This window comes from Phoxinus phoxinus, assembly GCF_949152265.1.
Source record: "Phoxinus phoxinus genome assembly, chromosome: 13".
Classification (NCBI taxonomy): domain Eukaryota; kingdom Metazoa; phylum Chordata; class Actinopteri; order Cypriniformes; family Leuciscidae; genus Phoxinus; species Phoxinus phoxinus.
This window is the reverse complement of record NC_136888.1, coordinates 3,506,030-3,520,539: the sequence shown is the minus strand read 5'-3', so window position 1 is coordinate 3,520,539 and position 14,510 is coordinate 3,506,030. Positions and strand designations below refer to the sequence as shown.

Genomic DNA, 14,510 nt, shown 5'->3' with positions numbered 1-14,510 from the left:
TCTATCTATCTATCTGTCTATCTTGCTTTTCTGCTCATTCTGTTTGATTCAGGTTTGCTAGATCTAAAAGTTATATTTTTTCCTGCATGAACACAACTGAAGTAACTTGTGATGGAATGAGGTTTTTTTTAAGCTAATACTTTACAAATGTAACAATAAATGAATAATAAATAAGGATATAACCCAATATTTCCAGTCCAGCTCATGAAGGAATGTGTGTCTGAGCCGTGGATCTGCTTCAGAAGAATGTGTTCCTCTTCTCTAGCCTCTGTTCTGCCATTGCCTTTTTAGGCTGTGTTTTAATTAGCGTGTAAACAGAGGCAGAGCATGGAAATGAGGAGCTGTGTGTGTGTGTGTGTGTGTGTGTGTGTGTGTGTGTGGTGATGAGAACTTACTTAACGTGACTCTGAAACGGTAGAATGGTTTCTGAAAAGTGCTTATATTGTTCAGAACGAGATTGTATAGTTTATCAGAGAACACCAGCGAGACAAATCACTGCAGAGCCGCTTCCTCTTAAAGATGTGACATGGACAATTTTTCTATTTGGTAAATAGGACGTAACAAAGATTGTATCTAAAGACATAACAATAACAAAACTTATGCAAAGTGAATGCAAATCTACTGTAAAAGAAGTTGCATTGCAACAAGGATGGAGAATAACAGCTGCCATCTAGTGGCCAACTCCCAACAACAGCAGAACAACTGCAGATATGATGATTCACAAGAATTAGATCAATGTTATCTGTGTAGTGGCCGATTTTTAACAACTTATATATATATATACAGTTATATAAAGCTGTTATATATATAATTTGAGCACTTAAAAGAGCAGCAAAGTTCAAAAGAGCAATTAAATGTTGCCCCGCTGCTATGAACTAATAAATAAATAAGCTTTGTTGCCAAAAACAGACACTTAAGTTATTTATTTCTGTCTTACACGAGAAACACTAAAGCAAACAATTGCTGGTGCAGAGAACCAAACATGGAGAATGTGTGTATTCTGACATACAGGAAAACAAAATTGCTCATAAAATTGTCACTGATAAAACATGATACACCGGTAACCACACTCAAACTCTCTCTCTCTCTCTCGCGCATACACGCATACACACACACACTAACCTGACTGACTCACTCACTCACTCACACACACACACTAACCCGACCCATCACTCACTCACACACACTAACCCGACCCATCACTCACTCACACACACACTAACCCGACCCATCACTCACTCACACACACTAACCCGACCCATCACTCACTCACACACACTAACCCGACCCATCACTCACTCACACACACTAACCCGACCCATCACTCACTCACACACACTAACCCGACCCATCACTCACTCACACACACTAACCCGACCCATCACTCACTCACACACACTAACCCGACCCATCACTCACTCACACACACTAACCCGACCCATCACTCACTCACACACACTAACCCGACCCATCACTCACTCACACACACTAACCCGACCCATCACTCACTCACACACACTAACCCGACCCATCACTCACTCACACACACACTAACCCGACCCATCACTCACTCACACACACTAACCCGACCCATCACTCACTCACACACACTAACCCGACCCATCACTCACTCACACACACTAACCCGACCCATCACTCACTCACACACACTAACCCGACCCATCACTCACTCACACACACTAACCCGACCCATCACTCACTCACACACACTAACCCGACCCATCACTCACTCACACACACTAACCCAACCCATCACTCACTCACACACACTAACCCGACCCATCACTCACTCACACACACTAACCCGACCCATCACTCACTCACTCTCACACACACACACACACACACACTAACCCGACCCATCACTCACTCACTCTCACACACACACTAACCCGACCCATCACTCACTCACACACACTAACCCGACCCATCACTCACTCACTCTCACACACACACACACACACACACTAACCCGACCCATCACTCACTCACTCTCACACACACACACACACACACACACTAACCCGACCCATCACTCACTCACACTAACCCGACCCATCACTCACTCACTCACACTAACCCGACCCATCACTCACTCACACACACTAACCCAACCCATCACTCACTCACACTAACCCGACCCATCACTCACTCACACACACTAACCCGACCCATCACTCACTCACTCTCACACACACACACACACACACACTAACCCGACCCATCACTCACTCACTCTCACACACACACACACACACACACACTAACCCGACCCATCACTCACTCACACTAACCCGACCCATCACTCACTCACTCACACTAACCCGACCCATCACTCACTCACACACACTAACCCAACCCATCACTCACTCACACTAACCCGACCCATCACTCACTCACACTAACCCGACCCATCACTCACTCACTCACACTAACCCGACCCATCACTCACTCACACACACTAACCCAACCCATCACTCACTCACACTAACCCGACCCATCACTCACTCACACACACTAACCCGACCCATCACTCACTCACTCTCACACACACACACACACACACACTAACCCGACCCATCACTCACTCACTCTCACACACACACACACACACTAACCCGACCCATCACTCACTCACACTAACCCGACCCATCACTCACTCACACACACTAACCCGACCCATCACTCACTCACTCACACTAACCCGACCCATCACTCACTCACACACACTAACCCGACCCATCACTCACTCACACACACTAACCCGACCCATCACACACACACACACACGCACACACACACACGATTCCCAACCTGTAGGATGTTGATAAGACTTAGCTTTGTTTGTGTATAAACCTGTAAAACAGAAACATAAAGCTTGTGTAATGTCTACACATGTTATCGTTATCGATCTATGTTGACGTTCTCCTCTTAATCTTATATGACAGGCCTCCAGTATCCGACGTGTGCATTATGTATATTGTTGGCTCTGTGAAGAATCGATTTTGCTCCTCTTTTGTGAATCACTTTGGATAAAATCATCAGCTAAAAGCATAAACGCATTTTTCATACTTTGTGATTCTTAAATCGCACCAAATGATTTTACCACCACCGTTGAACGTCCCAGATTTGATTTATAAATAAAAATATTCCGTGCAGTTTATGAATATCCAGGGCAACACAAGTTCACAGGACCATGTTTCTGTAGCTGATCAAGTTTATGACGGGACACAGAAGACAAACACAGTCTGGGAAACACACGTATAATGGGTACAAAAATAAATACACAGATAATGTCAGCCATGATGGTCTCAAGCTCATCAGACATCTCACTTCTCAGTGTCCTCCACATCGTGGACATTTCTGCTGTTAAAGTGCAGGTGAACAGACGGATACACATCAGTAATAAACATGTGACTAGTGCCTGAAGGTCAACCGCTTCAGAGGAACATCAAACTACACCACAGAACAGTCTTGAGCCGCTAAAGGCTAATCATCATGAGCTAGCTTCTACTTTTTAATAGTGTTGTTGTTATTTGTGGCACATATAAACGCTAAAACGGCAGTACAAGTGAAGGGAGAATCTTCCGGACACCCGTCCAGGTCCGGTTCAGGGTCCGGGTCCGAGTCCAGGTCCAGGTCCGAGTCTGGGTCCGGTTCAGGGTCCAGGTTCGGGTCCAGTTCAGGGTCCGAGTCCGGGTCCGGTTCTGAGTCCAGGTCCGGGTCAGACTGCAAGTTTCGTGAGATGTAAAGACTTCATAACCTGCTCACAAACACTCGGAATGATTTGGCTATAAAAACTGTGCCCAGCCATCCATAATCATCCATAATCACGTCAATAAAATAAATAAATAACATAGTTAAGTGTCCTTCTGCATAAAAATACAATGTGTTAACAATAAACGTTCAGTTATGCATGTTATTGCATTAACCAGATATTGATTTCTCCAGTCAAAACAAAAATATCTAGAAAAAGTAGACATTTAAATAAGTGCCGGTCATTATCATGTACCGCTGACTAAATAAAGACATTGATTTGACTCACACACACACAGCATACACTCTCTGCATACCGTTCTTTGGACTTACATTATGTAAAAAAATATTACAGTTTGTTAATAACGCGATTCAGCGCTGCATGATTGCATAGTCCAGCGTGTGTCCGTACGGGGAAGGCTTCGGGAAGAAACTCAGAGGCACCAAGTGTTGTTTAAAGTGGACCGGATGGGGTCAGTCTTTAGTGTGTGTGTGTGTGTGTTCTGCCTGGCCTGAGCTCTGAGGCCTGTATATGAAGGTCAGCAGGAACAGGGCCACATCATGCGAGGTCCAGTAGGCCGTGTGCGAGGTCACAGCTGACCAATAGCGGCTCTCCACCAAACCCTCCCGAAGCTCGAAGTCCATGCGATGCTCCATCTCAACTGGGACACACACACACACACACACAACAGAAATCAACAGAAGGAAAGTCATTTCTAGGTGAATGAATAGGTGAATAAAATTACACTTTTTTTTTTGGTCCAGAAAGCTTATAATGTTTTCTTTTGATCATATTTTTTCAATATTTTAATGCAATTTTTTGGGAGATTTTTATTTATTTACCTTAAATTACTAGATTTAATCAATCTATAAATATGAATTTAAGCACATTCCTCACATTCTTTCAACTTAAATTCAAAATAACTAACAATTTCATGCCTAACCCTCTTAATTCAGCTCAAAATATCTTACATTGGTTGTGTTTACGACCTCTTGTGGAAAAATTATAATATAACATGATATTTCATGACTCTAGCCACTAGATGGCGATACATTTAAATATATATATATATATATATATATATATATATATATATATATATATATATATATATATATATGTATGGAGTAAATGCGCTGTTCCTCTGGGTCCTACAGTCAGTTTATCTTCAGTATGCATTCAGATACAATATTTGTTTGGTAAAGTTTTAAAATTTTTAGGGTTTTCTGTGTGTACTGAAGCACTCCTAGAATTGCACTCATTTCTATGGGGGTCAAATTGACCCGCGAGTGAAGGATATGTTACTTTTTAAAATTTCAACCACAAAACTCCTGGAATCCATTCCCCCCAAAAATTGTGTTTTCATGGTTCAAGTGTGACAAAAAGTCATGAGGTCTTGGAGCCCTCTGATGAACTCTCAATTTAAAAAAAAAAATGTAAGCAGAAAAAAAAAAAGAAAAAGAAAAAAGGGAAGGATGAGGGTTTAGGTCAAACATACACAGATTCAAAAGTTTGAATTGTTTAAGGATAGTTTATACTAGTCATGGAAATTTATTTGTATGCTTATGCATAAATATTACATTTTATTTCTGTTTTCCTCTAATTGTAGAATTGTTTAAAGCAGTGGTCCTCAATCTTTTTGTCTCGTTGTGTAACCCTAAATTTGAGCCTATATATATATATACCGTTTTTATTATGGCGGAATTATTTTGATCAAAAATAGAGTAAAAACAGTAACATTGTGAAAAATGAAAAATAAAAAACTGAATATATTGTGTATTACATTAATTAATCACGATTCAGTTTGTGATTTCAGAATGTTTAAGAACTTAAATAAAAATAGTTTAAAAAAAGTTTAATTTATTTCAAAACTCTAAATAAATAATCTATATACCGGTATATATATATATATATATATATATATATATATATATATATATATATATACATATATATATATATATATATATATATATATATATATATATATATATATACACCTCTCAAAAGTTTGGAATAATTAAGATGTTTTAAATAAGTCTGTTCTGCTCAACAAGGCTGCATTTATTTGATCAAAAATACAGTAAAAACAGTAAATATTATTACAAATTTAAAATGATCTTTTTTCTATGTGAACATTGTAAAGTGTCATTTATTCCTGTGATCAAAGCTGAATTTTCAGCATCATTAATCCAGTCTTCAGTGTCACATGATCATTCAGAAATCAGTATAATATTTGATTTTCAAGAAACATTTATGATTATTATCATTGTACATTTTTGTGAAAACTGCGAGTTTTTTTCCTCAGGATTCTTTGATTAATAGAAAGTTCAAAAGCATTTGTTTGAAATATACATTTTATAAATGTCATTACTGTCACTGAATGCAGCCTTGCTGAATGGAAGTATATGATTCTTTTCCACTACAGCTTGGTTCATCACCACAGTGGCCGTACACACACCGTACACACACACCGTACACACACACACCGTACACACACCTGCTGCGTCGAATAAAGAGGACGACGAGGATGGAGATATGGCAGAATATGAAAAGGTGCTTTGGCTGTCCTCACTGTCACACATCCCAGAATCCCCGGGGGACGGCAGGCTGGGTGAGCGGGAGAAGCGGGAGAACAAGATCCCGCCGATGCCCTTGCCGATACTCGCAGCACCTGCACACACACACACACACACACACACACACACACAGATTACATTACACACAACACCTGGACTATTACTGTGTGGGATTTACTGTCATCCAGTTACAATGTTAGTCAATGTTTTTCATTATAAAATTTGTCATAATTCACAGTATCTCGTTTCTTTTCTTTTCTTTGCTGCTGCTGCTGCCTATAAAGTCCCCATGAAATCAAAATTGACTTATTATTTTATGGAAAATTGCTGTATTTATAATAAATTATTTATCCGTCCACATATTTAAAACAAATTCATGTTCCTGGTAATCTTTTTTTTTTTTATCAAATTTTTCTTTATTTTTTCCTTTAGGGAAAAACATACAGACATGCTTCACAGAAATAGAATATAAATGTATATATACACATCCATTTACATACATGTCTATACATAAGCATATATAATGAAGCATAAAATGTTCCTGGTAATCTTGACTCAGAATAAGTTCCTCTTGCAGCTTCTCTTCTCTGATGACGAGGGCGGGGCTATAACCTGTCACTCACATGAGATCAGCCAATAGCAAACCACAACCATCCAATCAATATCCCACAGACACACTCAAGCCCCGCCCACATTTGATCTTGTTCCAGAAGCGTTTCACTCGATATACGGCAGAATAGGGAAGAATAGACTAACTCTGTTTCATGGCAACTTTAAGACTTCTATGTAAATGCATGAAAAAAAAATGCAGGAAAGCTGAATGTATGCGGCAGAAAACAAAGCTAGAAATAAATTATAACATTTTAGGTATTAGGTCCTGATAGTCCCCCTGTGGTGAAAATCCAGTTTTTAATGTTGTTTATGTGTCTATGTGGTGTTATTAATCTGCTTTAAGACAAATCATGTGTAAGTTCATAAGTGGACAGCATTGCTGAGTATTTTCTGCTTAAAACTGCAGTGAACCGAAGACAGTCTCAAAAACACGGTTTGAAATCGCTGGTGTTTCTGACGTCACAAACTACCTTGTAACCAATCAGATCAACGTGTGATCGTCAGCCAGTGGATCTCTGAGTGAGTGAGTGAGTGAGTGAGTGAGTGAGTGAGTGGAGGCGGGGCTCATTTGCATATGATAATTTGCATAGAGCTGCATTAAATGTCATTTTGGTGATCAAAGATGAGTTTTAAGGGATAAAATGATTGACTACAGGGGGATTTAAAAACTGGCCTAGTCAGACCTCATCTAAAAAAAAAAGAGCAGTCTGGATAAGTCAGTTTTGAACTATAGACATCATAAATCTCAAAGGTAATAGAGAAGGTTGTTTTCAATCAGATGAGCAACTCAAATTACTATTTGGACAACTTCCAGTCAGGAACACACCAGAGCACAGAGACAGCGTTGAGTAAGATATAACATTATATTTGGCTAAATGCTGATGCTGGTAACATTTCTGTGTTGGTATTACTAGACGTTAGTGCTGCATTTGATACGGTTGACCACAATATACTCCTCAACAGACTGGGAAGGTCAATATTTAGAGGCTACTTTGTGAGCATAGGGAGTTATGAATCTGACTGGACTGCTTTGACACTATGGGCCCTATTTTAACGCTCTTAAACGCAAGTATCAAACGCGAAACGCAAGTAACTCTGTGGGCGGATCCCGGCGCTGTTGCTATTATACCGGCGGGATAAACGACTCTTGCGCCCGACGCAAATCTAAAATGTGTTGTTCTGAAGTCGCTTCATTATTCATAGGTGTGGTTTGGGCGTAACGTGAAATAAACCAATCAGAGCGTCCTCTCACATTCCCTTTAAGAGCCGGCGCGCTTGTTCCATGGCGGATTGCTATTATAACGGCGGGTTTGCCGGCGCACGCCAGGAGCGGTTCACAGCCGAGGAAACCGACGCTCTCGTCAGGCCGTAAAACACAGAGAAGTGACATTGGGGATGATGGAGAAACCACAGAAATTAGCTTCGGTTAAACAGGCGTATAATTTGGGTAAATGTGTAATCTAGATTAATTTTTTCACATCTTCATGGACACAACAATGATTTCCCTCGTGTGTTAATATTTTTCCTTGTAATAATGTATGATTTGCAAAAATGAAAACTGCTGCGTGTGTGTAGATTAGAGAATCAAAGTGTGTGTGTGTTGTTCACACGCTACATTATGGCCAAGCACGCACCCCTAAAATAGCATATGACTAACGCGCGGCGCCGCTGTCTTTAGACTCGGTTTCTCCTGGTCAGTGGCGGAGTTGTTTTCTAAAATGGCTAAATATCACCAAGGAACGTTTGTGCCGGAACACGCTCCTCTTTTTGCTGAACCGTACATTCCCTAATTTACCGACGTGTGTCTGTGGAGGGAAAAGTCCGCTGTGTGTCGGGTCCAAAATAGGAATGATACATGTGTCGGTGTACAAAGTCCATTGCACTGGGTGCAAGATACGGCCCAATGAGTTAAACACGGTTCAATCCTTGCGCCTCTACTCTTCAGTTTGTATAAGCTCCCGCTACACTGAAAAAAATGCTTTTCTTACTTAGTATTTTTGTCTTGTTTCCTGTGCAAATATCAAACATTTCTTAAATCAAGATGTATTTACTAAAGTAGTAAAATGACGTAAGATATTAAGTCTTGTTTTCTGGGGAAATAAATAAAAATGATGTGAGTTGATGCTTAAAACAAGCAAAATGATCTGCCAATGGGGTCAGAAAAATAATGTTGTTTCTGTTTGAATTGAGATTATTTTTCTGACCCCATTGGCAGATCATTGTGCTTTTTTTTTTTAAGCATTACTTCACTTAATTTTGATTAATTCCCCCAGAAAACAGATCATAATATCTTATGGCATTTTACTCATCTAGTAAATACATCTTGATTTAAGAATTTTTCTGATATTTGCACTGGAAACAAGACAAAAATACTAAGTAAGAAAAGCATTTTTTGCAACAATGAATTTATGCAGATGACACCCATATCTACCTACTACCTCTGTCACCAAACTCCCTGTGCCAGTGCTTACAGTAAATTCTGTCATGACAACTCTTGGCATGGTAATGGATATGACAATGTTGATATGGCGGAATAGATCTGCTACGCTGCTGCTATTACTACTTCTAGCACGGGACTTGCTATTGCCAATCCATACACAATAGAGGATGGATACCCGACCCGAGCCCGACTGGACCCGCCGGTACCCGACGGGCCGGGCCGGGTTCGGACAGATATTTAGAAATGATGTTCGGGTTCGGGTCGGGCTCGGTCACATCAGCGCGATAAGGCATTGAACATTTTAAATTTAAAACAGCTTATTATGTAGGTAGCCGATGTGCCTGATGCTTTCACTTGATGCAAACGATCGTTTTTGTGATTAAAATACATGTAAAATATTACCATAACATCCTGTGTGCGCGCGCTTGTGTTAAGAGCGCTTGTTGCTCCGCGCGCTGATGCGCTTGTCCTGTTGACATTTCTGATTGCCTTCCTACAGTTGCTTAATAAAAGCGGGCTTTCCACACAAACAAACGTACAAATGTCATTAGTATGAGAAAAAAATGGGATTTTAACTGCCGGTCTCGGGTCGGGCTCGAACATAAATATCTTTATGCCTGTCGGGCTCGGGTCGGGTTCGGTTACTGCTCTGTCGGACGCGGGCTGAAAAATTCGGCCCGATCCGCACTCTAATACACAACACACTAGGGATGTCACATTTGAGAAAAATCAAATTCGAACGGATATCAAACACCAAGCTATGTATTCGAATATATTCGTGTTGCAGCGCGCCGTCATATCTCACTATAACATACAGCCTGTAACATGCTTTCAAAATAACGCTTTTTTAAAATAAAAAACAAACGGTCTAATCATAGACTGTGAAAAATGCGCTAGACATGGCACTTTAAAAACCGGATAGTTTATTTGTAGTTCGAATACGGATATTTCACGTCATGTTTGAATGCATATTCGAGTATTGAATAAAAAGGGACAGCCCTACAACACACTGCTGTGAGCAAGTAACACACGCTGCTGCTGTACAATATAGTCTACAGTAATTACCAATAGCAGATCTATACAGGTGGAGCTGGGGAAGGTGGGGGGTTTCTGAAAGCTGCAGAAAATGCTACCAAATATTTAAAGGTTGAGCAACGAGCTCATTGGCTACTGATACAGCAGGAACCAATCAGCTGCGCCCGATAGAGAATGATGTGATTGAAAGCGGATTCAGTTGAAGGACCGATCAGCCTGCGCCATCTAGAGTTTCATGGCAGAACTTTGTATTTAACAGCTGGATAAAACCGAGGTAATCGTAATTGGCAAAGAAGATGAAGTATCAACATACTTATCTTGACACCAGGGGTCTAGAAACTAAACATGAAGTCAGGAATCATGGTGTCATCCTGGATTCTGATCGAAGCGTCAGAAGCCATTACTAAATCAGCCTCCTACCATCTAACAAGCTTAGTGCGACTCAGATCCAGTGTGTCTGAGCAATACCTGGAGAAGCTTACACCGGGTCCTAACCAGACGCCATGCGATAAGATTCCAGCGACAAATAAACACAGAAGACACGACGAATCAATCAAAACCCACAACCAATCAGAACAGCGTGTGGGCGGAGTCTCGCGGCGAGTGCACGGCACCAGAGAGTAATCCTGACGACACTCGCAAGAAAATGGATAAGTAGCTACATAATCAAATCCACAAATATTACACCATATAAACATTATTAAAAATACATAGGCTGAGTTACTATAACAATCTTTGTCAAAGAATACACTTGTTTGTTCACAGTTTGAACGTTCTTGTTTCCATTTGTTTAATTTCAAGATCTGAGGTGAATTATCCATTGTTGCTTTTACAGCTGCAAAGCCGGAGCACTAAATGATATTCAAAGTCACATGACACGCTTTTAACATTAAATAAAGCACATAAACAGCACTTGAGATAATCATTGCCACACTTTGTGTTTGTTGTTCCGGCGCGACGCCGCAGAAAAATAGAAACCGTTTTTAAAATATAGTCGCCGTGTGTCGCGTCGCGGCCGGTTAGGACAAAAACTCTGATTAACATGGAAAAGAGGCATTTATCGCGCGTCACGTGTAGTTGGGACACGGTGTTATTCATGCGTTTGTCAGATGTACCTAGTATGCTGGCCTTGCCCAGGTTGGTGATGGACTCTCCGTAGTGTCGACTGGCCAGGACAGGCGAGGTGCTGGGACTGTTCTCGGTGTCGCTACTGACGTTTATATACGTGGGTCTGATCTCATCATATGGACTGGAGTTGATGGTGTTACACCTTCAAAACAACATCAAAATCAACATTCAAAATCATATCAGAATATCCCAACATACAGAATTATTGCAAACATAACCTTTAAACCAGTGACTCTCAACCAGGGGTCTGGGGCCCACCGCAAACTTCCAAACATATTTAAATTAATAATAATATTATATACACTACTGGTCAAAAGATTGGAATAATAATAATAAAAATATATATATATATATATTGAAAGAAGTGTCTTCTCACATTATTTTGATCAAAGATAGAGTAAAAACAGTAACATTGTGAAAAATAATTATCATTTAAAATAACAGAATATATGTTTATATGAATATATGTGTGAATATATATATATATAAGTGTAACTTATTCATGTGATCAAAGCTGAATTTATCATTACTCCAGTCTTCACTCTTCAGTGTCACATGATCCTTCAGAAATCACTCGAATATGATGATTTTCAGCAGGGATGTATTACATTGATCAAAAATGACAGTAAAGATTTCTATTTCAAAGAAATGCGTTTCTTTTGTACTTTCTATTCAACAAAGAAAAAAATCAAAAAATGCAGCAAAAACTATTTTCTACATTAATATTAAGAACCATTATTAATGCTTGATCATCAGCAATAATAACCAATAAAAACTGAGCATCAAATAAATAACATTTCACAATATATTCACATAGAAAAGTTATTTTAAACTAATAATATTTCAAAGTATTTCTGTTTTTACTGTATCTTTGATCAAATAAATTGATGAGCATAAGATACTTTTTTTTTAAATACTAAAAAATATATTAATTATTCCAAACTTTTGACTAGTGTATATATATATATATATATATTTAAAAACTCTAAATTAATAATCTAAATTAAAATGGTAAAAACACAATAAGAAAAAAAATTCCTCTCTCAATAACTTTTTTTTATCCAAGCACAATTCTTAAACCACAAACTGAATCGTGGTTAATTAATTTAATACACCAACACTCCCAGCTTCTGTTAAAAAGAGCTACAACAAAGTAAAAAAAAAATATATATATATATGGGGCTCAAATGTAGTGTTGGACAATGAGGAAAAAAATAAAGCAGAACCACTGCTTTAAGCAATTCTACAATAAGGAGAAAACTAAAAAAAGAGGAAATAAAATGTAACCTTTATGCACAGGCATACAAATAAATTCCCCTGACTAGTATAAACTATCCTCAAACGATGAGAAATCAGGACTCACCAGTGTATCTGGACAGGAGCGATGTTGCTGTAGTGCTTTAAAACCAGAGGCTCCAGTCGATAGGCCTGCAATACAGGGGAACACACATCACAAAAACGCCAACTCATTCCCCTCTCCCGTAATGCACAGCAGAGTCCCCGAGTGAGGTGTAGAGTGGCCATCTCACCACAGGGTCTGTGGGGTGGAAGATGTTGAAGAGGCGCCGGCAGATGGACTTGGGCATGATGTGGTCCTGGTCACCGGTGTTCCCGGGCCGGATGCCTCTCAAAGCCAGGAACACGGCCAGAGGAGAACCCATGCAGAAGAAGTTCTCCACCTGCACATCAGTTATGGAGATTCATTATACATTATATAATGATGAGATGATGAGATGGAGATTCATTATATATCGATCCAGACTCAATTAAAGAGTATTGGAGTGTGTTTTACGAGTGTGAATCCTTAAAGTACGTCTTCTCCAGTGTCGGGGGAAATGCATTACAAGTAACTTGAGTTACGTAATCAGATTACTTTTTCAAGTAACTAGTAAAGTAACGCATTACTTTTAAGATTTACAACAAAATATCTGAGTTACTTTTTTAAATAAGTAATGCAAGTTACTTTGTTTTCCCATTTATTGACTGACAGCTCTCATGTTGAGACAAATCAAAGTGCAGAGGCGTTGTGTGTGTGTGTGTGTGTGTGTGTGTGTGTGTGTGTGTGTGTGTGAACATGATGTTTATTGTAGTTCTAGACTAAATGTGAGCATTTACTCATCTCACTTGCACAACAAAAATACTCAATATTCCTCAAAATGAATAAAATCAGTGAAATGCAGAATCAGAATACTATGCAAACCTCAAATAACTAAATATGTTAAATAAAACATGAATTTTTATGCATTTAATCTCACTTTATTGACCAATGTACTTGCTTCTGACCTTCGATGATTCAGTTTAATAAGCAGAAATGACTATAGATAGATAGATAGAAAGGTTTGCTTGTGTGCTTTCCTCTACTGTACACATGTCCTTCAGTCTGAGGATTATTATTTCACTTTTGGTGTGAAAGGGTCTTTACATTTGCCCAAAAATATAACTTTTGTGTTATAAAAAAACAAGCCCAGCCCAGGTGGGGAAAAAGTAACGCAAAAGTAACGTAACGCATTACTTTTCTAAAAAAGTAACTAGGTAATGCAATTAGTTTCTTTTTAAGGGAGTAACGCAATATTGTAATGCATTACTTTTAAAAGTAACTTTCCCCAACACTGGTCTTCTCCAATTGAAATGATCTCAGAATTTTTATTTTTGGCCCTTTGAGGCAGACATTTAATATACAATCAAACCAAACATTATTCAGACACCATATATATATATATATATTTTTACTAGTGTGTGCAGGACACTATAGTTCATTAATTTAAGTGAGGAGAGCTAAATAAAGTAAATTGTGACATATTATACCCAAATATTCTTCATACAGTGACTACCAGTAAAACTTATTTTAAAAATTATTCAGACACTTTGAGCTGATCATGTTTTCTTCAGTGTTTTGTCTGTAATTGTTAATGCTCTTTTTACACACACACTGAACACA

The 14,510-nt window shown here is 39.1% G+C and overlaps 1 protein-coding gene across 29 annotated transcripts in view; it reads right to left on the bottom strand.

Moving 5' to 3' along the window:
- Positions 1-3,091: 3,091 nt before the first annotated feature.
- ddhd1a (DDHD domain containing 1a) overlaps positions 3,092-14,510 on the bottom strand; it is a 48,809-nt gene continuing 37,390 nt past the window's right edge. For 6 of the 29 annotated variants that reach the window (XR_013800003.1, XR_013800006.1, XR_013800012.1 and 3 more), the window contains 6 exons: positions 13,102-13,251; positions 12,936-13,000; positions 11,560-11,714; positions 6,279-6,452; positions 4,084-4,439; positions 3,224-3,812 (listed from right to left, as the gene is read on the bottom strand). Coding sequence is in view for 8 of the 29 variants with exons in the window: in XM_079633061.1 (XP_079489187.1) it covers positions 4,252-4,439; positions 6,279-6,452; positions 11,560-11,714; positions 12,936-13,000; positions 13,102-13,251 (732 nt within the window). In the remaining 21 variants the exon portion in view is untranslated. Of the gene's footprint in view, positions 4,440-6,278; positions 6,453-11,559; positions 11,715-12,935; positions 13,001-13,101; positions 13,252-14,510 lie in introns of all 29 variants that reach the window. The other 23 variants (XR_013800001.1, XR_013800007.1, XR_013800011.1 and 20 more) reach the window with 5 other exon arrangements.